This window comes from Gymnoscopelus braueri (assembly GCF_963280865.1).
Source record: "Gymnoscopelus braueri genome assembly, chromosome: 8".
NCBI classification, from domain to species: Eukaryota; Metazoa; Chordata; class Actinopteri; order Myctophiformes; family Myctophidae; genus Gymnoscopelus; species Gymnoscopelus braueri.
The window spans coordinates 27,579,869-27,607,788 of NC_137609.1; the positions used below are offsets into that span (position 1 = coordinate 27,579,869).

Consider the following 27,920-nt stretch of genomic DNA (forward strand, 5'->3'; position numbering starts at 1 on the left):
TTCAGTGCCACTCGACGTCTAAGACGTCCGTTGTATCATAAGCCCTGTGCCACTGGACGTCTATGATTTTGGAAAAAAATGTTCAGAACCCAAGATATCATGATTTGAAAATGTTCTGCTCCATTCACTTCTTGTTTAACTTCTTACTGAAAAAGGCTGTATCTCGGCTCCTAAGCCCTTTTTTTTTACAATGAATTTTGGCTCTGGCACTCAGAGCCAAACTGCCAGAAATAAGTCAGGCACTGAATGAGTTAAAAGAGTGGCGTTTGTGTGAATGTGCGTGCCAACGTGCCAAGTTTCACCGCAATTGGACGCTGCGTTTATGATTTGCGGCATTTTGTTCAAGACGGGCCACTCCTGCAAACTTTAGATTTTAGCCAATCAGGATGGAATATGAAAAATCTGAAAGACTATAGAGATACTGTGTACCAATTTGCGGGATTTTTGGACAAAATCTGTAGGAGTACTGTCAAAAAATGTGTATGCACAAATCGGCCTGCTGGTGGCGCTATAAAAGGCCCATGTGAAAAATGTGGGAAAGAGGTTCTGCTCTGGCATCCAGGGAGTGTGTATGCACAGTTTCGCTGCGATCAAGCCAACGGTGCCAGAGATTAGCTGTTCACAGACGGACACACACACGGACGGACAGGGGGTAAAACATACTCTCGCCATGCCTTTCGGCCTGGCGGAGACAAAAATGGAAAAACTCCATTCTGAATCGACCGTAGCTAAAAACCCGAGCCTGTGGGACTTGCGCTAGATCGCGTATTTTAATAGCTTTATTATTTATTTATTTTTGTGAGATCTAACGTATAGGTATGGACAGAAAATCATCCACAATGTTTTTGTCCCAGATGGGCCGCCGTAGTCTTTGCAAAGTGATAGCGTCACGGTTGAAATCTCGTCTTTCGAGACTTCCGGGGAGGCGCTTCCGACATAAACACTGTGGAGTGTGTTCTGTCCATGAGAACGTTAGATCTCACCCCCCACAAAAAAAAGGAGTGCTCCGTTTGCACGCACATTGCCACTAGGCAGAGGAAGAAATGCCACTTGAAATTTTTCAAATCAGCCTCATGGTGGCGCTATAACAGGCCGATTAGTGTTTTTACCTATAACTGCACCGATCTGTGTAAAACATTGTATGTGCACTCCCTAGAGGCCAAGGAAAAACCTTTGCCCTGCATTTTTCGCATCTGCCTTTTATAGCGCCACCAGGAGGCCGACTTATGTCAAACACATTTTTGGATATTACTCCTTCAGATTTTATCAAGATTTCACGCAAATCGGTACACATGATCTCTAAAGTCAAGTGATCAAGACGGATCCGTACGCTTTTTCACATTCCATCCTGATTGGCGAATTCAGAACATTGCTGGCCCACACTGACCTGGCGGAGCCCTGTGCTCCGAGGAGCACTTTTTCTAGTTACATCTGTACTTGTTTTATTTTGTTTTTGCAGTGAAGTGAAACAGCAGTTGACTTCTACGTACAAAGTTGAAGTTGGGTGATTGGTCCAATTTTACAATGCTTGCTGCATGCATGAATGTGTGTGCGCGTGTGTGCGTGCGTGAGAGAGAAAGAGAGAGAGAGAGAGAGAGAGAGAGAGAGAGAGAGAGAGAGAGAATGAGAGAGAGAAGGGGTGAGAAATTGCAAGTAAATATACTTTTGATTTATGCATTGCACAATGTTTTAGGAGGAAGTATTGTAGGGGAATGAGAGCTGGTATTTAAGGAATGTGCATGTCAAGATCGTGTCACACATCAGTGGACACACAAGATTAATCTGTCACTTTATAGTATTCCCTGCACATTTCTTTTTGGATATTCATATATTGGATATTCATGTTCATCATAAAGAGAGAGCTTTATGTCTTTCTCAGACAACAACCAGGTTGAAGATTCAATTTGAGACCTTATTATAGAAAGCCTCTGTTGGACTAATTGAGCTTCTCCTTCCCATTCCAGAAACCATGCACTTAGAAGACCTACACATAATCCAAACTCATGTTGACGAACATGGACAGAATATAGAGTAGAAAATCACAAATCATAGTCAATTCCCTGAACATAAGCCAATCAATACTCCATAGCTACTTCAACACACAACAATGTTTGACATAACTTGAGGAAAAGTCAATTATTCTGGGCAAAGTTATTCTTATGCATACTGTACAACAGTACAGTATGCATAAGAATAACTTTGCCCAGACCTTCATTTACATTTATAGCGTTTTTCTACCACATGGTACAGACTCAACTAGACTCAACTCCCCTATAAGTGAAAATTGTTAATAACAAATGTTATACTAGCCATTGTAAAGAAACAAAAATGTTATCAGAAACTGTTACCGTTACCGTTAAGTACAGTATAAAGGTGAAATACAGATCGTTTTCCAGACACATCGCATTGTTCAGTGGAAAACGGTAACAAAAGTGAGCAGAATTGTGTAGATTGCAGTGGAGAAGTGCCATAATAAAGTTAGAGGCAGCTGTGCTTTCAGTCATATTGTATGGCTGTTATCAAATGCAACCTTGCTATATTAACTTGCTGCCTCTTGGCCAGGTTACTCCTGCAAAAGAGATTTTTTATCTCAATGAGGTTTTTCTTTCCCCCCTGGCTAATTAAAAAATATCTTTTCTTTCTATGCCCTGTCATTCCTCCTAGCCTTTGTGCTGAGCTGTGTTTTCCCGAAGGAGCCTGCTGGTGGAGAGGTGTCTGTAACACATCTTCATCCCGGCGGTGAAGCCTACTTCCGCTGTTTCACCGACTACAGGCTGCAGGGCCCCAGAACGCTCACCTGCCGCAATGCCACCACACCTTACTGGAGTGGAAAGGAACCCAGATGTGTGGGTAAGAACAAGATTGGGTTCCCCAGATGCATCCGTTTCCGGCAAGAAACATAATTGATGCCATCAGCTGCCTAGTCACATTTAGTCTGCTGAAATGGCCAGAGAACACTAATAAACACTACATACTGTAAATGGCCCAAACAAGTGTGTTTAGGCCTTGCATGAACTGACATTGGGGCTTCTTTTACCTTTGCAAAGCCCCAATGTCTATATATTTTGGCAGCAAACGTTGGCTCAAGGCTTATCTGTGCAATAAGTTCAATTCGTTCAATTAGACCTTGGCTGAGCAATTTAGCATGTGGTCTGACTCTGGATTCAAAACTGTATTTAATTACAGAATTATGCACAGAAAATACCCACATGGGTGAATATTGTAATCTTCAGTCCTCCTTCAAACTTACAGGTGGTGGTCCTTTTTACAGGCTATTTAGTTCATTTTCGCCCCCCTTTCACCTGGTTAGTTATTTTCCAAGGCCAAAAATCAGTGTGACTCGTGATTAGCACCACAGACAGCTGTTCCATGGCGACAGGGCGAAATAAGGACCATTGGACCAAGCTGCCTTAATTAGAGGTGGGCTGCATATCCTTCTCTGGAGTAGTGAAGGTTCGGTCTGCCAGCCCCAGTCGCTCTCTCTGCATGCCTGCCTGCCTGCCTGCCTGCAGCTGCTCCCCACTGATAGTGTTCCTGCTGTGCTTTGCGCTTCCCCTTACAAGTCCTTCCCACAGACCCAGACATGTGGGTCCTGGTGAGCCAGCTAGCACACAGCTTCCAGCCATTGATTACCGTTTCAATACACCCTCAGGCGGGGACAGAGACTTCTCTCCAAGACTCGTTCCATAATCTATGCCATCACTTTCAACCCCACCCTCTCTGTGTCTACTCTTCTCTCTCTCTTTCTGCCCTCATCCAGCATTCTGTGGTGGAATGATTAAAAATGCCACCCACGGCCGTATTGTCTCTCCTGGGTTCCCTGGAAATTACAGTAACAATCTGACGTGCCATTGGGTCCTGGAGGCACCAGAGGGCCACCGGCTTCATATTCACTTTGAGAAGGTGGCTCTGGCAGAGGATGATGACAGGTAGAGTATGCACACTGCAGTGTCAGAGGAAGTGTGTGTGTGTGTGTGTGTGTGTGTGTGTGTGTGTGTGTGTGTGTGTGTGGCGGCTATTTTACAAAAAAAAAAAAAACACCGGGTAGGATCGACGTCACATTTGAAAATAGTGATTACCTTAGACCCTTAGGGGGTGCCACAAATACTACAAATGTCACAGTTTGTTGCAGAAACACCAAACATAGGTATAAATGGGTTTTGATATCCCAATCTCTTTGTCCTTAAATGGCTTAAACAATTAGTGGGAGGAGCCTATTTCTTACTAAAATGCCATATATCGAAACAACATCAAATCAACCTCAAATTCTAATCGCATGTTGATGAGCCTCAACTTTTGCCCGTAGGGAGTGCCACAAAAGTTGCCCATACTGTGTAGAGTCGACAACCCAGCCTAGTGGATATATGCATGCCGTGGAGCACCCTGTTGTAATAAAAGAAAATATGTTTTACATAAATATAAACAGTTTCCAGGGGTTATTTAAAATATTTCACAAGTACTGGTGCATCAAGGGTGAGGTGATGTAAGATAGGGCATGGCAAACTAAACTAAAATGGACACTAAAATGAATAATACTAAAAATAAATATAAATCTGTGTCCAAAAACAAAAAAAAGTAAGCTAAAACTTTTGTAAGGCACTGTTTCAATTAGTTTTTAAATTAATAATTCTACTTAGTTCAGGTATAACTAGAGTAATCAGTGTTGGTAAAAATGTATTTGAAAGTTGGTGACCAACCTTCAAAAGTGATAAATATACATGAAGAACTAGAGAAGTGAGCATTTCGGTGCACAGATCTAAGCTAGGCCAGGTTACCTACCCAGGGCCTGCAAATTTGGAAGTCAGTCCTTACCCATTAGAATGGAATATGGAAAATCTGACAGATACATCTTGATCACATGACAAGAGATAATGTGTAACGATTTGCATGGGTTTTGTAGTAGCGTGTGTTTTGAAGAAAAGGCAAAATGGCGGAAATTGTAGTCTGGCAGAAATGGCTGGGGCCTATAAATGGGGAGTTGCGTCATGATCCAAAAGAAAATTCAACAAGTTGGATACCGGGCTCCCCCAGAGTTAGTGTTGAAGTGTCCATAAGCAAGTCACTGAACACCTAATTGCTCCCGAGGAGCAGGTTGGTGCCTTGCATGGTTTCCTCCGCCGTCGGTGTATGAATGTGTGTGTGAATGGGTGAATGTAATGCACACTGGCTGCGGGTACATGGACCATCATGTATTCATTCAGAATGAATTCATTCCGAATGAGCTCATTCCGAATAGAGGAATCTGATCCACCTGTTTACATGGGACCTGAATAAAAGTATTCCTCGTTTACATGACCAAAGCATTCATTCGGAATATAACTTTTGACATGCGCAAAGTGGTTCCCGCCTACGCCCGGGCATGGACCAGGGGCCACTACCCGGAGCAGAGCTTCCCCTGGTGGGCATGGGAGGAGGCAATGAATAGCCCCCTTGTGCCTCCGCGGCGAAGGTCTGTCGGTCGTAGACAGGCCGGTAAGCAACGCACCGACTCCTGGCCAGGCAGCGTTGTATGCGGTACAAGCCTGTGTTCCTTTGTTATTACCGTTTTAATGCAAAAGTAGCAGATCTACAAGTTCAGACCAGTTTATTTTTTTGTATTAGTACCAGACACGGTAAAACGTAGGCTAGCCTATACTATTTGTCACATTTCTCATGTAGGTACGATGACGTCATCGCGCATTCGCACATGGTCATTATAATAATAATTTATAAATAATAATACATAAACAACGGACCGCTCATGGTGATTATAATAATAAATGGAGAGAGAGAGAGAGCAACACTACAGTCTATGAAACAAGGCACGCTCATTTATGGCAAAAGTACAAAAGTATTGGCATCAAAATATACTTAAGTAGAAAGTATAAGCTACTCATTATGCCGAGTGTCACGTTTTTCTTGCATTATTATGAAAAAGCTTTGAAACATGCTGTAACTCATTCACTGTGACGAAAACCCTCTTTCTGCGCCGAGTAGCGCGCGGTGCGCACACGGAGAATGCGGAGTCTGTCGCCCTAAAACACAATCGCCCCGGGTCAAAATCCAGCGACCATGGAGCGGCCGTGGATGGCCCGCTCAAAAGGTGCGTGGGGCGTAGTGTTTTGGGACGACCGTTCCGGCTGCCCATGTAATGAATTGATTAAGTAAAACTCATCTGTTTTCGCTGCAGCTGCGCCCTAATAATGTAGTTTATTTATTTTTGTTCACGTATGCTATTAAAACAATGCAGCTATTGCAGTATTGGGCCTTAACATGTGATTAAAAATGTATACGTATTTGGCCCCTCATATATAAAATAAATGTAAAATCTGATTTAAAATTGAAACTTGCAGCTGATCAATGCGTTTCTGCGTTTACGTGTGGACAGGGATAAAAAAAAAAAAAATCTTTGTCATGTGGCCAGGGATTCTTTTTAAAAACTGAGGACTAAAATACCCGTTTAGAAAAAGATCCATATAAGTGTAGCCTAGGCCAGCAATCCTTGGAGCGTCCGTTCTCCTGGACAAGTCTGGGCTTAACCATGGCTTATTAAATGACGCTATAGAATAGAATCATTCATTTTATCCCGCAGGAGCGACCGTGGCCGAATTAGAGATTTGATAGGTCATTTTTGGACAATTCTGACAGCACTATAAGCACGGACATGCGCAAAGGAATACATGTATTCCAAACAGAGAGGAGCGTTCGGAATAAAGTGTTTACATGGTCAATTCCTATTGGTATATCCCGATTCAAACGGTCTATACCACCCCTCCTAACCCAAATGAAAATTCATTCGGGTCAGACTGGAATGGAATATTCTATTCCAATTGAGGTGTTTACATGAGCATTTCTATTCTGAATGAATTCATCCATTCATTTATTCCGAATAGAAGTGTATTCATTCCGAATGAAACTGTCCATGTACCCGCAGCCAGTGTAAAGCGCTTTGGATAAAAGGTGCTACATAAATGCACCATTTACCAATTACTGACCTACATTACTAAACCTTGGGTTTCAAATTTACAAATTGTAGGCCCATCATCAATGTTAGCCTAAAAGTGGCAACATAACATTAACGTTATTAAAACCACCAACAATGGAGCGCTAAAGTGGCTCTCAGATGGCTTGTGATCATTCTCTTAGTTCTATTGAATGCTCTTCATATTCGCTCCGTTTGCATTCCAGGCTTCTGATAAAAAACGGGAACAACATAGACTCTCCTCCGGTGTATGACTCCTATGAAGTGGAATACTTGCCCAATGAGGGTGTGATCAGCACAGGACGTTATCTGTTTGTTGAATTCACCACAGACGGGACATTTACCTCCACCGGTGCTGCCATTCGATATGAAGGTAAGTTAATGCCGAAGCCCCCTTTTAGAAATTTCTCAAAATATAGACATTTACTTCAGGTATTAAGTTAATCATATTCGATGCATTGCATTTTGTTTGTGTCCTTAGCTTTTGCCAAAGGAACGTGCTATGAACCCTTTGTCAAGTATGGGAACTTCAGCGGTAGTGACTCCACCTACAGTGTAGGTGCAGTGGTGGAGTTCTCCTGTGATCCAGGATATACTCTGGAGCAAGGATCTGTTGTGATTGAGTGCGTCGATGGGCAGAACCCTCAGTGGAATGAGACGGAGCCAGCCTGCAGGGGTGAGTCCATACATTTTAATCGGCACCAGGAATTTTTGGGGCATTCAAATCTCCTGACATTTTTATTTTGCACAACCAGGACCTTTCTTTTATCCAAATAACACACCACTGGCAGCTAATTCTACCATGCTAAGCTGCTTTTCCTCTGACTGTCGATACATTTTCACTTATTATTATTATAATAATCTATGCGCTATCTGTGTGCTTGCAGGGCAGACACAATAGCTGGCCTTGGAGGCACATGGCCGATGGCCCCACCATAAAGCCTATTCACCATACCTCAGGGCCTCTACACACACGCATACACTTTCACAAAGAGACAGAGGTGGCTTCATGTCATGGTCGCTGTGCTTTTCATGGACAGTGTGCGGTTTTCCAAGGTTTGAGTTCAGGAGCCTAGAAAGCCAATTTAAGTTGTTTCAATAGAAGTCGACACTCGCCTGCGGTCCGATGAATTCACAGCAATTGCACTTATAATACCAAACTATTCCACTTTCTTCACTTCAGTGTGTCCTTCTTGTATGGGAGGCCTATGTCATCTTGAAGTGAGGTATTGTAGAATAGACTATCGACATTTGATGCCAAAAGGTCATAAACACATTTTCCCATTCAGAATTCCCATTGCCATTTTACATTGTGACTCTGGCTAGCCATCTGTGAGTGTGCATTGGTCTGCGGTTAATCTTGCGAATGTCCTGTACTCACTGCCAGTAAGACAGTAAGCATACTTAGTAGTTCTGTCACATACGTTTTATACTTATGTGACATTTAACTTTAACTTACTTAACTTCATAATGGAAGTCAATAATGATAGGGCTGAAACTGTCATACGTCATTGATAAAGAATGAGTTGTTTTTGTAGACATACTGTTCACATGTGGATCCCGAGAGCCACATGATTAGATTCTTTTTTTCTTATACAGTATTATATTAGTATATTATATATAGTAGTATATATTAAGTGATTACAAAAAGTTAATTGGATTTGCCAATAGTAACATTTAATTATGACTCAGGGGGTGTGGCTTTGATGGCAAGATTATCAGGAGTCTCCCTATTTTTTCCCACTGTGCTCCCTGTTGGTAATTTCTCCAGTTAATCTCCCAATTTCATGCACAATGCATGCGCAAACAACCCTGCCTGACGCACGTCACTTGTCACTGCGCTCACTGAAGCTCTCTCTGCTGTTTGCTGCTGAAAAGTGAAAATGGATGAAACAGTTCTCAACAAGAAATACACTTCTACATTCCAGTCTACTTCGTCCGAAACTTTCCCCTTTCTAACAACTATTACGTGTTCTAATCACTAGCCCCCTCACACACAGTCACGCCACACTCACAATGTAGATCTGCTATTTTTGTACATTTAGTATTCTGTATGAATACTGAACATTTTTAATAAATAATAATGAATTCATTTATTTATTTCAGGGCAGGCCATTTGCCAGAGAAAATCCCCCACTTTTTCACAGCCTAATGTTGGCAGGGGTGAGCGGAATTAACTGAGGATTTGACTGTGTACCTTATCTATTGGTGTGTGTTTCCAGCTGTGTGCAGCGGAGAGATGACCGACTCTGCAGGGGTGGTGCTGTCTCCCAACTGGCCGGAGGCGTACGACCGCGGTCAGGACTGCATCTGGGGCATCCACGTCGAGGAGGACAAGAGGATCATGCTAGACATCCAAGTGTAAGTGATCGAGTGATTGATTGATTGATTGATTTTGGTGATGTTGCATAAAAGAGCTCATTAGCACTTCCTGACATACAGTCAAGTTAAGCATCATCACCGAGGATAAAAACACAATAAAGCCCAAGTACTCATATCCATTGTGGTGCTCTATAGGTGTGAGGTTAAGGCAGTGGTTCTCAACCTTTTTCATTTCAAGGACCCCCAGTTTGATACCATTTTTAATCTCTGGGACCCAAATCTTAAAAAATCCTCAGTGTTAATTTAACTCTGAGAGTGTATAAATGGAACCAAATGGTGTACAAATTCACTCTCAGAGTTACAGACCTCTAAGAGTCCATTTATAGTAGAGACCTCTATGGGTCCATTTGGACCCCTGGTGGCACGCTGAACCGACGTTGAGAAACAACGGGTGAGAGGACGGAGGTCAAGTTTACGACATGCTATTTAAAGCTGCAATCCGTACGTTTTAAGACCTCCCCGAAGTAGAGAGATGCAACTGTAACACGGGATTCCAAACCCGGGTCTTTGTTTTGATTTTGGTTTATTTGCTGACAAAAACATATTCTGTACGATTTTACTGATGCAGAAAGGCAAATAAACAAAAAATAAGAATAAGAGAAAAGTTCAGGATCCGTAAAATCCTGAGTGTTAATTTTACTCTGAGAGTGTACAAATGTCAACAACTGCATCCATAAGGATCCATTTGGTTATATATGTACGGTACGCTCTCTGAGTTGCAAATGGATCAATTAACAATGAGCCAGAATTTTCTCACTTTCACTCTCGAATCGAATACACTTCTACTGTACGTGCGCTGTGGAAAATAGCTTCTGTGGCAGCAGGCACAGATGAGATGGGTTTTTTTTTCCTCCACTATGTTAAGGATTCTGTGCCTTTTCCAGCACACGTTCTGACTAGATTAGCCAGTAAGCCTCTATTCTCACTCTCCCCTGGTGTGTGTCTCTCAGAACTGGCTTTGAAATGAATATGTTCTGCTAGTGAAACCACTCCCAGCCACTTATCCAGACTTCTCAACAGTAATTCGGCTCATACACGTGCACAGTGCTGTCATACACGTGCACAGTGCTGTCATGCACATCCACACAGACAGACAGACATGCATGCACATTCTCTCTCTTTCTGTCTTTCACCATCCCCCAGACAATATTCACACAATAAGGGTTACCACACAGTAAAATCTGTGTTCATTTGTAATTCTGAGAGTAAACAAATGTAGGTTGAGAGGCGGCCTGGGAATCAGAAGGTCACTGGTTCTACCCTTGGCTTGCCCAGTCTATGTGTCCCTGGGCAAGACACTTAACCCCTAACAGCTCCCCAAGTGCACTCAACCATTCCCATTCTCATACTACAGTGTCACTCAGTAGCAAAAATAGCCTACAAGCTCACTAAGCGTCGCATTGCGACGTGTGACTAAATAATAACTACATTGAATCCATTGGAACACAGGTTCTTGGACATACATACACAGCTTTGGACATACAAGGTTTCCACCTGACAGCGACGCTATTATTATAAAGGCCTAACACGCAATTTGATGTTTCCATGAGCAGACATAAAACACTGAGATATGACAGGATTTCTGCCAAAAGCAGTTCTATAGATGCACGTGCAGAGGTCACGTTAGCCCAGTGGGGTTATTCCTGGGTTGACAAGCCTCAAACACAAACACTGCTGCAAGGCGTTGGCGATGGGCTGATTCATTTTGCATATACTCTCACAAGGACAGTCTCACACAGATTTAATGTGACTGACGTCAGTGTGACGTTTGTGAGTCACAGCTGTCACATCTGTAAGCTGCTGGCTCTTCACACCTATGGCAAAATGATAAAAGATTAAAGCCTCCTACATAGAAAAAAGTTTAGTCATATACTTCATGATGAACTAAGCACTGCAGTGAATAAGGACTTTTACGCACGCGAATAAAAACATTACAACATCAGGGCTAACAGCCAAGAAAGGAAAAACAATTTTTAGAGAATCAATTAATCAAGGGCAGGGATGAAATGGAACCTGTCAGAGAGTTTAAGTCAATCTAAAGTAAGAACAAAGATTTCCACAGAGCTCAGCAGCTTCTTCCTGCGAGATTGAACGAGTCGTGGCGATTGGGGTGGGAGGTGAATGTCCTTGTTCTTGCTGGTCCAGGCATATTGCTTGTGTGTGACCCTGCAGGATGTACCAAAGTGTTTTTTTCCTAGCAATCTCAAAGTTCAAGGTTCATGTATTTATTGTCACATCTTGTGCACAGGTACATATGAGTAAAACTTATTTTTGTTCAGCTTCCTTCAGACAATGTAGCAGCATAGGCAATAATAATAATAAGTGAAGAAAAAGATAGAAAGAGAAAAAAAACAAGCACAAAAGAGTATTCAGCATTTATCAGTAGCTGCCACAGTACCGTTATATAAACAACTTCACAGTACCTTCTAACTTCACAGTACCTACCTTCTAACAGTTTAGGTAGGAACAGTCAAGCGTTAAGGTGGGGAAAAAAGACCGGATTAGCATTTTCTACTGTTCCATGTATTCAAAAATGAGCTACAGATGGATAGAAATGATAGCAGAAGAGGGTGTTAATGGACAGACTCCCAAGATCACACAGAGGGCATCATGGCTCCTTTGTTTGCATGCACAGATGCATGTTGAGATTAAGGCTCCATAGTGGATACCTGATTTTAAAAAGCCAGCCAATGACCCTGAGGGCAACAAGACTAACATTATAAAAGCCCCGCTTAGCAAACCCTAGACAGAGGCAGTGCTGTTCTTACACCAAACCAGAAACGTTGGTGAAAGGGTGACACAACAATACTATTCTCAAGAAAGCACGCAGTGCCTTATCTTTTTTAGATAGCTGAACAAAAAGACATCGTCTTACATCTGGAAAAGCCGGAACCTCCCGCACGCACACATTTTTTAAACAATGTTATTAGTGTGCTTCACAATTATGTTACATGTGGGAGTTAGCGGTGATTTTGAGCATGTATAAAATTTTGGACTACCGCCAAAAAAACAAGGCTTCACCCCCCCCCCCTCCCCCTCCCTCCCTTCTGTGATCTTTGGCGTGCCCCCAAATTAAGTTTGGTAACATATCAGCTGAGGACAGGAGAAAGTTGGACAAAGCAGTTGTGTGTACTGCATTTAGAATTATTGGATGTGATCTCCCACCCCTAGCGGAAATCTGTAAAGCTAGATTGAAAAGAAAATAAACCTTTAAAAGGTTCAAAGGACCCCTAGCAGCTCTCACCCAGCTAACAACAGTTTTTGTTGTAACCTCTCACAAAAGACTAAGGTTCCAGAATAGCTCACATCCTGAAGCTGTCCGCCTCCTTAATTCTCCAAACATTGCACTGCGGGTCACTCGCAGGTCAAATTACTGTGCTGTACGGTTTCGCCAGAAGACAAGAGAAACAAGCAAACAGGTCTATGAAAACAAGCCCAAAAGAAGCGATTTTCAAAAAACTAAAAGTTATTTTTAGGCTACAGATGCAATATCTGTGCTTTTTCAATCATAGGGGAATGTTGGACATCTCCAATATCCCTCTGGAGTTCCTTGAACATGGTTGGTGTATATGTGTGTGTAAGTGTAAGTGCGTGTGCGTGTGTATGCGTACATATAGAGGGAAGGGGAGGGGCAGACAGAACTCTGTTCTCGGACGCGTCACTGCTGCTGTGGAAATCCTGGTGATGTGAGGTTAGGTTGTGGATGGATCCTGCAACATGACAGAACTACTGTATGGAGCTCAGTCAAACTTTATTGTCTTACATTGTTTTACATTGTTCATTCAATTTTAGGAATTAAGCCCAAATAAGCAACTACTGTACACTTTGGAAACAAGCCCCAAAAACAGCAACCTGCGTACAATTACCAATATTTACAAGCAAAGCAAGAAAAACAAGCCCAAAGTTGCTTAATAATAAAGCAGACTTATAACATCTGCAATAGGGCAGATGTTTTTGAAGCGCTGTATCTACTGGGTCGTTTGATGTTGCTGGTAATTCTACGGTTGTTTTATATACGGTGTACAGTATATGTGTTGGAATTTATTTATTTTATGCTTTTATGGTTATTGTATGGGCTGGATATTACCTATCTGTTTTATACTTTGACTCATGTATTATGTGCTGTATGTGTGGGTGGTACTACTATTTTGTCTCTTTCCTGTATAAGTGATTAAGATTAAGACAAATTAAGATTAAGACAAATGACAATCATGGTGACATGGCAATAAACTATTACTACTAATCGTGAATCTAATGGTGGCACTAAAATGCCATGGGGTCACCAAATTCAGCAGAGGTCATACATGGCAATCCGGCCAGTAATTTTCAGGATTATTCGGGACGAAAGTGGTGGCCAGACAAACAAATGTTGATCATGTTTTTCCATGCTGATTTATTTGAATACTTTGTCTAGTATTAATTCCTTCACATAAGGCTACTGTGAATAATAGTGCTGCCATGGCTCTAGTTGATCGCGGTTTGGTATGCACATGTTCCTCAGCACAAACCCACAGCTGGTCCCATGACATGACACTACTGGTCAATTCTCACTGAGGTGTCTGTTTTGCTTATGTGCCATATGGAGTAAGGATGTATGTGCGTGTGGCAAGAGTATGCGTTTTTACTTGTGTGTGCTGCTGTGCATGTTGTGTTTGATTAGTCTGTGTATTTGCGTCCGTGTATTTGTGCCCGTGTGTGTGCCTGTGTGTGTGTGTGTGTGTGTGTGTGTGTGTGTGTGTGTGCGTGCCAGAGTGATAGACAGAGTCGAAGCGGAAACTTTTGTGTATGAGCGTGGTCTCGTTAGGAGGGTGGACACACGCTTTGACATTAATGAGAAGGCTTTCAATTCAACCCACTATTATCATTCATCACCATGTCTGTACCAGCAGTTACAGAGGAGCAGTGTACATAATGAGGGCTGATTAATTAATTTAGGCCAAACAGGAGGGTTGGCTCAATGCTAATTAACACGGAGCAGGAGTCGAGCCGTAGCCATGTTGTAGAGGAAAACAACAGGTGACTGCAACAGTTGTGATTCCCACCTGCACTCATAATGATCGTGTCATCTGCGGTACATTGCACAGTGCCAGAGTGCCTGCCAGTTTAATGCTGCGAAAACTCTATATTAGTTTTTTTCTTTTTTCTTTGTCAGAGTTGTCAGCCGGGTTAGTCAGTTATGTAGTATAGATAAGACATCCTGGCTCCACTCTGACCTCTTGTGGAGATTCTTGTGCATTACAATGTGCACTGTAGGGTTGAATAAATAAATAAATAAACAATAACTATTTATATAGCACTTATATCACCAACTAACAGCACAGCACAAACAGTAAAGTACTAGGAGATGGCAATTTAAGCAAGTTACAGACCCCTTACACTTTAGCCAGTGAGTGAGGAGAGGCTGTGAGACCCCGGTAGAAGAGTTGGCTAGTGAGTAATGTGCTTGGTGGACGGAGGAATTCAGCACGATTCCACAGAGGTCATTTTTCAATAAACCCTGGAGCTCAGCAGAGGGTCAGCGGCCTGGCCTTTAAAAATCAATTCTTTGTAGTTTAATTAAAAAGGAATAAAGTCCAAGCACAAGTAGAGGGGACCTCATTACTTTTAAATGTTGTGAAATATCTGTTGTGGAGAAGGCTGACCGAGACCTCTATTCAGCCCTTTATCATACCGTTTTTTTCATAAATGAATACTGTATTAGTGCATTTAGACTTCATTGTATGACAGTGTGACGTGTCACCATGTGAGATTGTTATTTTTTTTTTTTTACTTTTTCTTCCCCACACTTCTTTCCACGTAACATTAATTTACCCATTTTTAGATACTCCAAAAGCAGCCCGTCATACTGTAATTAAAGTAATGTAAGCCTACCTGATTACATGATGATGATTACATTATTAACTTATATTTACCTTCTGCTTGTTTTGTCTTCATCTCTGGTGGAGACAATTCGGTATGTTTTGTGTCTGCGTGTACCAGATTCTCTACAGACAATAGAGCAGGTTAAGACATTCTGAAGACAGACAGAAAGGTTTGCTGAGGAGCCAAATGCCGGAATTCTACTTATATATCGTGGTGGAAGAAGTACTCAGATATTTTACTGAAGTAAAAGTAGCAATACCACAATATAAAAATACTCCGTTACAAGTAAAAGGCCTGTGTTCAAAATGTTACTTGAGCAAAAGTGCAATAGTATTGGCATCAAAACATACATAAAGTACCAAAAGTAAAAGTACTAAAATGTTTGAAATTAGCAGATCTACAAGCTCACAACGCGTTGCAATGCGACGCGTTGTGAGCTTGTAGATCGGCTATTTTCGTAAAACCTATGAATAAAATAGGACTAAAGTGGTTAATGTATATTTTATAATATAATAATTTATATTATATATACAGTAACTAGTAACTAAAGTGTTCAAATAATTGTAGTGGAGTAAAAATATAATATTTGCCTCTGAGATGTAGTGGAGTAGAAGAAAAAGTATTGAAAATTGGAAATGAAATTTTAAGTAAAAATAGCTCAAAATTGTACTTAAGTACAGTACTTGAGTAAATGTTCTTAGTTACTTTACACCACTGCTTATATATCTGATACTAAAACCCCTTCCAGCGTTTGGCCTAATGCCTAAACAATTATGTTCTGCAAAACGTATCATGGTAACATGCCTTAGGATTTGTGACTGTGTGCTTGATGTGTCCTCTGAAACAACCTCACATGGACAGTAGTCAACTTAAGCCCGATTTATACTTCCGATTCATACCAAAAATATCAGACCTACAAGCTCACACCGCGCCGCATGCTCAGCACATTATGAGCTTGTATGCTATTTCCGCAGGAGACCATCGCATGACGAAGCATAAATTAGGCTTTACTCCGTCTGCCCTATCATCCTCAACACAGACCCATGCAGTCTTGCCTCTGGCTCTATGGAGAGAAAATGGAGGCTTAATTTACTCCATTTGCTGAACAGAACAGAGGGATCAATTTGTCCAGCTCCACCTCATTCTGCTGGGACACACTTAAGTTCAGCTTGAATTTGTCTGTGTTTTTTTTCCTCTCACAGTACATAATGTCAGCTGATGACATTTGGGCATAATAGGGGCTGCTTAGAGCTCAAACCAGAAAACGTTCAAAATTCAATCAGGCTTATTACCATTTATTTTACATATGACTTAATTTAGTTAATTTTACATAACTTCATGCATGTCTTCACGCTAGGCCTGACCTCGACTAGTCGAATAGTCGACTAATTAGTCGCGGGGGGTCCGAGTCGACTGCGTGTCTCTTAGTCGAATAACATTGTTTTTTAAATTAAATTATTCGATTGAGAGATTGGCCTAGTTTTTTATATTAATTAACTAATAGTTTGCCAAAAATAGCATATACATCATGATTTATTGGGAGAAACCAATAGTATATGTTAAATCAGACACTAAGCACCCACCCCTACAGCCCAAATGGAATGTTCCTCTATTGCATAACATATTTTTTGCATGATTTGACTGAGAGATTGGCAGTCGAATCAGACTGATTCGACTGCCAATCTCAGTCGAATCATGCAAAAAAATTCATTAGTCGACTGCCAGTCGACTATTGGCAATTAGTCGCCAATCAGATTCGACTATACAAATCCTTAGTCGGGGACAGGCCTACTTCACGCACATGCAAAGAGGAGAGAGAAGTAAAATGATGCCAAATGGGAAGAATTCTATAATGTGAGAGGTTCCTATACAGTATGTCCAATAGTATTTCTTGCATAGAGGAAAGTCAACATGGTGACCAAAAGCAGTGTAGTTCTTTCTCTGTAGAGCATGGATGTGCTCAGCAGGTTTTATGGAAACCCGCCCAGTAGATCTTTGTGTGAAAGTGGAATAATTGGCCAAATGGTGGGACAAGAGGGAAGGCCATGGGGCCACCTAAATCATTAGGAGCTTGGGGAACATGCAAACATTTCCATGTTCCCCAATTCTGCTTTACCTTTTCTGGCTCCTGGTTGAATCAAGAATCAAGAGTCATGAGGGATTTATTTGTCACTTGCTCATACAGGTACAAGCAGTGAAATGTTGGTGGGACATGTTCCACAGAGACTGTGCTAACACAATACAATAACAAGATAATAATAATAATAATAATAATAATAATAATAATATAAATAGAAGTAGAATAGCAGATTGATGAACTAGGCTACTCCCCATTGTTCAGTGTGAAAACTCACCTCTTCAGAATCCACCTCACTCCTTATATCTTTAAGTACATTATTTAGATAGATATATTCTGATTGCTTGTCCACATTTGCTTAATCATGTTATTCAGAAATGCTACCTAACCTGCTATCCATGTTAGAGTGTAGCAATTACTTGTTTTCTATTTACTTGACCACTTAATTACTCTGTTGTCAACTTGTCAGCTGACTAGAGTTCATGCCACTTACTCCAATCTTACTCTTTGAAAGTCAGAATGCTGTTGGACTGACCGACCGACCAACATATTGACCGACAGTCATCTTTAGAGCCATACCACTAGTGAGGCTTGAAATACATGGATACACAAATACCGCAGGAAAGCAAATATGCCACCAGGCTAACACAAAGAAAGAGAAAGGGGAGAGAAAAATAACTCTCTCAACAGAGCAGGATATAATCATAACTGTAGAAGGGGGGGGGTGTTGGAATGGAAATACGATTTCAGCCATATCTGCCACTCATTGGTATGCATTTTTATGAAGGGTAAATTATTTTGGCCTACATTTTAAACAAACAGTCTCATGGGTATCTCAAAATAGCAATAACCAGCCAGTGTATTACAGTAGATGCAGAGTAAATATAAATATGCTGTATATCTGATGCAGGAGACAGGTGAATGATAGCTACAAGACAATGTTTTCCATCCACGGTTGACTGGAGAATGCTGCTAACCTTTTTTTTTTTTTTTTACCTTACCACCCTTAAGTGCTCACCAAGACAGCCAGTGAACATTAACAGAAGACAACCCACAGATGCGCTCAGAGACCTGCACAGCTATTTTGACACCTGCCTTGAGGCACAGAAAGAACAACCGCAGAGTTTTCCCTGCAGATTATTTCAGCAGGGAACTATGGCGGGTTCGGCGGCTTATTATTTCTCCTTTCTCCCCGCGCTTTTCCTTCCCTATCTCTGAATAAATGTCAAGCTTTGCTCTCGCTCAGAAAAGAGGGCAAGGACTTATGAATCCCTATATGGAAAGGTTAATGCATTCTTAAGTTAATCAGTTACAGCAGCGCTTTCGGCAGTGTTTCGGGAGTGTTGTTTGTGAGTTGCCAACACGCCATTGTATTCACTCTCACACACGTATGTCATATTGAATGAGTATGATTATTTCAATGTTTTCTCCATTATACATTGAATTACTTATTCAATACCTTTTAGCTCTTCCAGTATTTTGTTGTCAGGTTCTGCCAAGTTGTTTGCTTTTTGTAAGCAAACCCTAATGCTAAGTTGAAGAATTCACAATCATTAGAGAAAATTGGGAAAGTTTGACTTTTTCCAAGAGGTGACATTACGGTCTCAGTAATCATGGCATTGATGTTGTGTTCAGTAAGGTAATGGGGAAGAATGTTTGTAAGGTGCTTATTATATGCTGTCGTATTTGCTAATAATGATATTTATATTATAGTGTGGAACATTCTTGAGAGCACAGTAGCAGCAGCGAAAAGTCTATGTTGAATTATTTAGTGCTCTTTACACCACATCAGAGTCATCCATTGTCAACAGAAAACACGGCAAGCTGCAAAATACACCACAAATGCACGTAAATATTCTTCTCATGTATCTAATACGCAATAGTGTGGAAAGATCCTTAATGTCATCAAGGTTGTGTCTGGGAACGTATCCAGCTATTTATTTTGTGTACATGACGCCTGTAAGAATGCCTCAGTGTTATGGTCTCCCTCTGAATACTCAATTTATTTAATCGATTATTTAAAGGTTTCATGACATGCTGGTTTACAAAACATTAAAAAATCGTTATCTTTATAGCGGTTAAAGTGGTTAATCCTGCTCTGACGTTCGGGTGGCGCAGTGGTAAAGTAGCTGCCCACGGAGGTCGTGGGTTCAAATCCACCGTGCTGCATCCGGCTTTGTCGAGCGTCTACCCGAAAACAGTGTTTGGGGGGAGGGGAGCCGTGATAATTGTCACTGCGAGTAATGCTACGGGCTGGGGTGGCACCTGTCAGCAGGGAGTGTAGGGCGGAAGGAGGAGTGGGACAAAGGCTCTATGTCCTCCCGGTGGAGGCTCCTCACTGGTGGGTGAGTCAGTGGGATACAACAGCAGTGACAACACAGAAATGTGTGTGGGGAGGAATCAATTGGCATAACGACTAAATTGGGGAGAAAAATGGGTAAAAAGCAAAAAACGTACTAATTGATTTAGCCAATTATTAAAAAGATCTATTCTAATTTGTTCTCGTCAATTTGAATGAAAACGTGCTTCTTGATTATTTCATTAATTGCAAAAGTAATAGATAGAATAATCGCTAAGAAAATAATCAATTGTTAAAGGCATGACTCACGGCATTATTTCTCCACAGACTCCATACGGGCAAGAATGACCTCCTGACCTTCTATGATGGTGATGACCTCACAGCCAACATCCTGGGTCAGTACAGTGGCACCCGGTCCCGCTTCAAGCTGTATACTTCCATGGCAGATGTGACCATCCAGTTTCAGTCCGACCCCGCCACTAACATCTACGGCTACAACAACGGATTCATGGTCCACTTTTTTGGTGAGGTGCCTTCACTGCTGTAATGTTTATGTTTTTCTTAATCACATAAGCCCTAGCATCCCTATTCTGGGAATGTCGTAATAGGTGAACATTCGGCGGAAATAGGCAATCGTTTGGTGAAAATAGCTGATTTAGGTAGCTTCGCAACGCGTTGTGGGCTTGTAGATTGGCTATTGTCCCCAAAGTGATTTGGAGTAGAGGGCAAAAAAGGAGGGGGCCATGAAGTTTGGTTTTTCATTTCATTGCACCGATCTTTCTGCTGTTGCTCTCGGCTCTGTTGACAGTGTATATGCAAGTCATTATTTTGTGGAGACAAACTGCACTGTAATAAGTTTAAGCTTTTAGATCTAAACGTGAGCTTTTTCACAGCTGTGCTCTGCTCAGAACCAGAAAGTATACTAATAACCAATGTGCTTTGGAAAAGCCTCCTGTGGATTGTGAGTGTCAACGCAATTATTATTCTGTCAGTTGAACAGCTCTAGAAGACAGTTTCCTTGATGACATCATGAGTATTTGCTTTCTCCTTTTAAGCTTTTAGGATATTGTTCACAACTGGCTTATGTTCACAAATCCTGACAAACAGAGGGACATTGTTAGATTATCCACATGCCCAGAATAGCAATCATACATGAAAGAGAGAGTGCGCTATACCATAAGATATTGGCACTGGTGTGCTGCGGTCGTAGGCATGAGGCAGTGGACCGAGTGCCGTAGATCATATTTGTTTTGTTGTTTTCTCGTCTTTGGGTTCTTAGAAAAGCACTGTATAAATCTGAGGTATTATTATTATTATTAAGACTGTATTATTGAAATCAAACCACACTTTCATAGTCTATATTTATGACTATGAAAGCACAATAACACAAGCTTACTATTCCATGAAGAAAAATAGATAATTATTTTCCCTTTGTAATGCATCCAGGTCCTCAATTGTGGGATAAACCGTTGATTCGGCCCATTTGGGAAATTGCATCAGTTTTAGGTTCATTGTTGTAAAAAGAATAAGTAATTAAAATAATTGGTTCAAAGCCAATATATTTGATAACGTCATAACAATTTGTTTTTCGCCTAGTAGCAAACTGATAATGGTTAACATTATCTTGTTTCTGACAGCTGGATACTGTTGCTAGGTTACAGGTATAATAAGGTAAACAAAGCAGAGTGATACGATCATAGAGATTCGGTGAGGTTATCGGGCGATATTTGCCCTCATTAGAATGCCTGTCATACTGTAGTGTACAGACAGTAAAATCCTCAGTGTTCATTTATCCATTTGTAACTCTGCGAGTGTACAAATGTAACCAAAGGCCCCGTAAGGGGTTATAATAAAAGCACCTCCAGAACCAAGTGGGAATCTTTGCATGAAAAATGACAAGCCCCCCAGCAACCACAAACAGAGAAACCCAATAACAGTCAAACAGTGTACTGTGTTCCACATCAGTTGCATTTACCCAGTGCTTAACGTCCTTGTGTCCTTAATGCCCCCATGTGCTGCAGTCAAAGGGACAACAGACTGGCTAGTGCCACTGCCAACCCATATGCTGTGGCCCTCCTGGCACACAGCACAGGGCACTGGTCTTGCAAATTAGCATCTTTAAAGCCCTCGGTGTTAGTTTAACCCGTTAAAACCGGGAAAGCATCTGTATCATTTTAGATTGTAGCTATATACAGTATAGCACATTGGTTGGCTATTAAAAAATAGCAGATATACAAGCTCATAGCGTGTCGCTTCGTGGCTCATGCATTTTTTTTTTTATTGTGACAATTTGTGCAAAATCTTAGTTTGAATATATATTTTTCAAACGAACATTTTTAACTCAAATCTTTGCTTCTGGGGGTCCCTGGAACAATATATGTTTGGGGGTCCGTGGCCAAATACATATGATTTTGGGGGTCCTTGACATGAAAAAGTTTGAGAACCACTGATACAGCAACATACATTTTTCATAAAACTGTTCGATTTTAGAATCGACCTCGGGTCTTAATGGGTTAAAGAGGCATGAAACCCGAGGCTGATTTTGTAGCTTGTTTTCTGGTTCAGGTTGAATAATAAAACATGACGGGCTGCATAAGGCTTACCTTTATAGTACAACGTGATGTAAGCAACACAGCTGCAGCTCATAAAATGTATAATGGCTGTGTTGGAGTTATGGTGTGCCAATGTGCAAGCATTGGCACAGCTGGCAACTGTCTATGTTTGCACATTGGCACACCTAAATCACTTAACCTGCACAGGAAAACAAACCACAAAATCAGCCTATGATTTCATGCTCCTTTAACTCTGAGAGTGTATAAATGTAACCCTTACTGGTCGATTTGGTTGAATTTGTACACTCTCAGAGTAACAAATGATGAAAAGATTAATTAACACAGAGGATTTTACTGTGTATGTTCAATCACCAGTATGTACATCGCATATAGGACACATTCTCAGCACAGTAGGCTTTGGTGCATTCCTCAGAGCCTACCCAGGAGTTGTCTGACTGGAGCCGAATATTGCCGTTATTATTCATTAAGACTGTAGAAGACAACAGAAATATAAAGTTCCTGCCCTACCATAAATAAGTAGTATAAGTGTCTGCGAGTAGGTAGATGTGTATGCATCTACCTGTGGGTACACAGACACACGCTGCCCACTTATGCTAGTCCATGCCTGTATATTGCACATCACGTTATTACACAAAAACATTACAACCACACTGTACAGTAGGCCTATAGAACAACTGTATCTAAATGTATTTATTATTATTTATTATAATCTTTACATTTGTTTTTGTGTTGTTTCGTTTTTATGGTTTTCATAATTGTATTATAGACTGTATTGGAACAGCCATCTGTGGTGGGGGGGGGGGGTAAAAAAAAAGTTCCTTCTTTCAGGGAACTGCAAAGTTGACATCTCTCACACAACACCGACATGGATCATTCATTCTCTGCTCCATGTTTCTCCATCTTCCTCTCCCCAGAGGTGGCGCGGAACGACACCTGTCCAGAGCTGCCGGAGATCACCAACGGCTGGAAGAGCACGTCCCACCCAGACCTCATTCAAGGCACGGTGATCACGTATCAGTGCTACCCCGGGTACGAGGTGGTGGGCTCGGAGATCCTCATGTGTCAGTGGGACCTCACCTGGAGTGGAGAAGTGCCGACGTGTCGGGAAGGTGAGGGCACGTTTCATTTCCTTTCTATTTTCCCTCCTTTCTCTGTCGTCCTTCCAGAAGCAGAGTTGTAGGGGACAATTATTTGTTGTCTAAATCACTGGTTCTCAAAGTGTGTGTATGTGGGGGGGGGGGGGTCCACTTACTTAAACCGTATTTTATTTTATTATTCAAAAATCACCAACCATAGCTTCTCCACTTCAGACTGGCATGCAGAATTTACCCCCACAACTGTTGTGTTGTTAGGACCTGCCTGTTTAGAAAGGGCTTATATGCTGATCGCTCATGATGTCACTTTGTCCTCTAGTGACCTACCGCCCTCTAGTGGCTACACTAGGTTTAAATAAACCTCATTCTTAATGTATCTTGATCATGGAAATGTATTGTAGTTTGGTTATCTTTTAGCAGTGAGAACAGTAGTGCAATCACTACACGATGCCAATACAACAAGGAAAACACTGATATTGATGGTTAATTACTTTGAATAATAGGCATCAAACTCCACAGAATGATATATTTTAAATTTTAAACAATATAAACAGTTAAAGTATGTATCACATTAAATCACGTTCTTATCATCTTGTGGGGGCCCTTATGTTGCTTGTATTAACCCATTTAGACCCGTTGTAACCTATACGTCTTTATACCTTTCAATCTGCGGAATGTCATGTTTTCATCTGCTACAGAGGCTGAGGAATAATTTCTATAGTGAACATTGACCCAAAAAAAATCTGAAAACTGTTAGGATTTAGTAATAATCACAAGTCGTGTGATTATTATTATTAACACTGTTCTGTACAATGTCATTTGATGTGCTGGACCAGTATTGATGTGTCAAGACCCAGGGAATGTGGAGCACAGTCGCAAGGTGCAGACGGGCAGCCGCTTTACAGTAGGATCAACAGTGCAGTACATCTGCAACAAGGGCTATGCCCTGTCTGGCAGCAGCCTGCTCACCTGTTACAACAGAGATTCAGCCATCCCCAAGTGGAGTGAGAGGCTGCCTAAATGCATCCGTAAGTGAACAAGAAACACACACACACAAGCACGCACGCACGCACACATAACACAGGATTATGTGGTTACACTTTGTAATTTACAGTACATATCTAATAACTTTTTCTGATGCAGCAAGGTTAATCAGCAGGAATAATCAGCTTATTCCTTAATCTTTTATTTCCTTAATCATGTAGGACACTGTTTCTCAACCAGTGGCCGACTAGTGATCATGGCATCTGGTAGTCCATAGGAAAATGTTTAAACATGTTTAAAAATGTATATTGTAACGTTGTTAAATGTATTGAAAAAAGTTTAATATATAGTAGACAAAATGTAAGAAAAATGATGAATGAATAGGCGTAGTGTGGGGGAAAAAGCTTGAAATTAAATATAGATTGTTAAGGGCTTGATATACTTTGTTGTGCTGATCTACAAGCTCACAGTGAGTCGCAGAGAGACGAGTTGTGCTAGTAGGCCTTGTAGATTGGCTATTTTCAGTGGGCAACGTTAAATATGAATGAAAAATAATTGGAATAGAAATTACTAGACTAAATAATATTTTGTTGTGGGGAGGGGTGGTCCTTGAGGATTGTTTGAAATATGCTAGTGGTCCAGAGCTCAATAAAGGTTGAGAATCACTGATGCAGGATAATGTGATGACTGATCTACTAACTAAACCATGCACAAGCCACAGCTCCAACGTTCCTGTGCTCTGAAACTAAAAGGTTTTCAGAAGGTTATGTGCACGCATTGTCACACGCATTGTTGTCCAGTGGTGGAAAAAGTACTCAAATGTTTTACTTAAGTAAAAGTATCAATACTGCCATGTAGAAATACTCTTCCAGAATTCAAAATTCACTTGAGTAAAAGTACAAAAGTGTTACCAAAATGTACTTAAAGTACCAAAAGTAGAAAGTACTCATTATGCAGAATGTCCCATTTCACAAGTTTTCAAATGCATAAAATCTTTTGAAAATAGCAGCTCTACAAGCTCACAATGTGAGCTTGTAGATCGGCTATTTTCAAAAGGCCGAAATGTATATAGGGCTGAAGTGGTTAATGTATGTTTTGTATTAATAATCAATCTACAAAGTAACTAAAGTTTTAAAATAATTGTAGTGGAGTAAAAGTACAATATGTGCCTCTGAGATGTAGTAGAGTAGAAGTAAAAGAACAGAAATTTGGAAATACTCCAATAAAGTCAAAATACCTCAAAACTGTACTTAACACATTGACCGCCAGAGGTTAATCTCATAATGTACTCACCAGTGCCAACGTTTTATTGTTGTTTTTTGTTTTTTTCACGTCGCCATAGACCTCGTTAAAATCCTTAAGATTGAGCTGTGCACTGTTTGTATACATTGCGGAGATCTCCCTGCGTCTACCAGTGAAAACCACGTGTCAAACGGAGCCGCCATGTTGTAGTTAGAACGGTTTATGTTAAACAGTGATCACCGAGGAGAAAAAACTACAAGGAGAAAATGGGGTTTCAGTTTCGTCATTAGAACGAGGGCCGACGGGATCGGCAAAACCGGATGCCGAATAATTCTGTTTCCGGTGGTGTTACAATGAAATGTGCCGTATAGAAAAAAAATTCGAAAAAAAGGAAAAAGCACCACAGCCCGTAGGCTACGGGAACGGCTCTTTACGGTTGGATTTATCGGCCCGTAGGCTACGGGCCTGGCGGTGGTAGTGTTAACTAGTCCTTGAGTAAACGTACTTAGTTACTTTACACCACTGTTGTTGTCACATTGTCTCCCTGTCAGCCGAGAGGTACGAGCCCTGCAGGAACCCTGGGGCTCCCTCCACCAGCATGCAGAGCTCAGAGAAGGCCTTCTACCACGCGGGGGAGACACTCACGTTCTCCTGCCACACAGGATACGAACTGCAGGGGGAGCCAACCATCCACTGCATCCCCGGTCACCCATCACAGTGGAATGGCACGCCCCCCGCCTGCAGAGGTGGGTAATGACTGCACGCCATAATTATGCAACATGCCACACACAGGAAAATAAAGGTACCAACTGGAACCGAAACGGCTTGGCTTGCTTTTTAGATTGTGGTTATTTAAAGAGTAAAGACCACTTAACCACTTGAAACCTATATACTTCATTGACCGGTGTCTCTCAGGGGTCTACCCTTGGATCTGCACATTTTTTCTCCCCCTCTACACCAAAGGCATACATTCGCTGAAAATAGCTGATCTACAAGCTCACAACACGTTGTGAGCGTGTAGATCAGCTATTTTCTGTGAATGTATGCCTATTAAGCGCAGTAATAGCTGCACTAGCTTTTTGACTGTACTTTTTGGCTACTCACTAAACTGTAATTACTCTTTTCTAGCATCCTCAACCCAATATGTGAACGAACGTAGGCTGGATGGTATGTCATTATGTCATTATGAAACATTGCAATATCATTAGAATTTTTGGTCTATTACTAAGGAGCCCCCGTACTGCAATAATGTGCTTTTTCTTTCTTAATTTCTTTTAGTTGCCGATTCAGAATATGGTATGGAGGGCACCCATGTAGCCCTCGCTGTATTCATTCCAACTGCAGTCATTTTGGTCATTGTCCTTGGCATTTACATCTACTTTGCAAAGTAAGCAGTGGGGAAATGTTGATTTATTATCGTTGCAATTTGTCTTTACTTTATTACATTTGCAATTTAAACGAGCTCTCATACAATGCTTCTCTCCTCGTCACGCAGATTCCAGGGGAAGTCTATCAGAATGCCGTCATCCTTGCCACCGTATGACAACATGACTGAAGAGTCCGCTTTTGAAAACCCTGTGTATGACAGCGGAGTAAGTAGTGATTTCATGAATCTACAAGACGTGGATTCACAGAACACCATCGTGCTGTCCTGATCCGTCACCATCTGGCTGTCAACCCACCTGCCATTTCATGTTTCACCAGGAGAGGGCAATGTCCGCCTCATCTTCCATCCCATCAACAGGAATGCACTGACCACCAAGTGGTCCTGCTTCAACAGGCACTTTGACCTCTCAAGCGCATGCTTAGTTTTAAACTTTTTTTTTCTACTTCCATCTAAGGGTTTTAAAACTTGGATTTAAATTTCTAAATAGCAAGAGTCTAAAGACTTAATGCTAACAGAAAGTAGGGGATTTTTCTCCTCACCATATTACAAAATGGTGTATACAGTAGTTCATCCCCCATCTCCGTTCCATGGTTCAATGTTTTTGTTTTGGAAAATCTTGATTTTATGAACACCAGTCACCTTTTGTCGCAGTAACATCGTACACCATTTTGTCATCATACTCATGCTGGTTTTGTTAGTGTGCATCAATATATCATTCCACGATCACAATATGTATGTATAAGTATATGTATGTATGTATGGATGACGTATGTATGTATGTGTGTATGTGTGTGTGTATGTGTGTGTGTATGTATTTATGACAGGTATGTATGTACAGAATATATATATTTACTATGGGCTGCTGTATGTCCAGTGACTCTTCCTGTCATGTAGTATCTAGTCTGACTGGAGCATACTTCCATTCTGTCCCTCCTCCCTCAGCATCGGCAGACGCATTATACATACTAACGTCAATGTATATCTGTCCCACTTCGGCTGCACTGCAGAAGAGCTATGAGGTGAGGTCTCCTTCTGAAGCCGATAGTCGACCATAAAGAA

General features: G+C 41.3%; 1 protein-coding gene across 1 annotated transcript in view; it reads left to right on the forward strand.

Moving 5' to 3' along the window:
• LOC308089797 (seizure protein 6 homolog) overlaps positions 1-27,129 on the forward strand; it is a gene marked incomplete at its 3' end in the record, with an annotated part of 63,827 nt that extends 36,698 nt beyond the window's left edge. The window contains exons 4-15 of the mRNA XM_080434723.1: positions 2,665-2,850; positions 3,761-3,929; positions 7,168-7,334; positions 7,443-7,637; positions 9,184-9,322; positions 19,909-20,105; positions 23,069-23,263; positions 24,085-24,276; positions 26,026-26,220; positions 26,603-26,641; positions 26,753-26,861; positions 26,970-27,129. Coding sequence (XP_080290849.1) covers positions 2,665-2,850; positions 3,761-3,929; positions 7,168-7,334; positions 7,443-7,637; positions 9,184-9,322; positions 19,909-20,105; positions 23,069-23,263; positions 24,085-24,276; positions 26,026-26,220; positions 26,603-26,641; positions 26,753-26,861; positions 26,970-27,129 — 1,943 coding nt within the window. The remainder of the gene's footprint in view (positions 1-2,664; positions 2,851-3,760; positions 3,930-7,167; positions 7,335-7,442; positions 7,638-9,183; positions 9,323-19,908; positions 20,106-23,068; positions 23,264-24,084; positions 24,277-26,025; positions 26,221-26,602; positions 26,642-26,752; positions 26,862-26,969) is intronic.
• Positions 27,130-27,920: the final 791 nt, after the last annotated feature.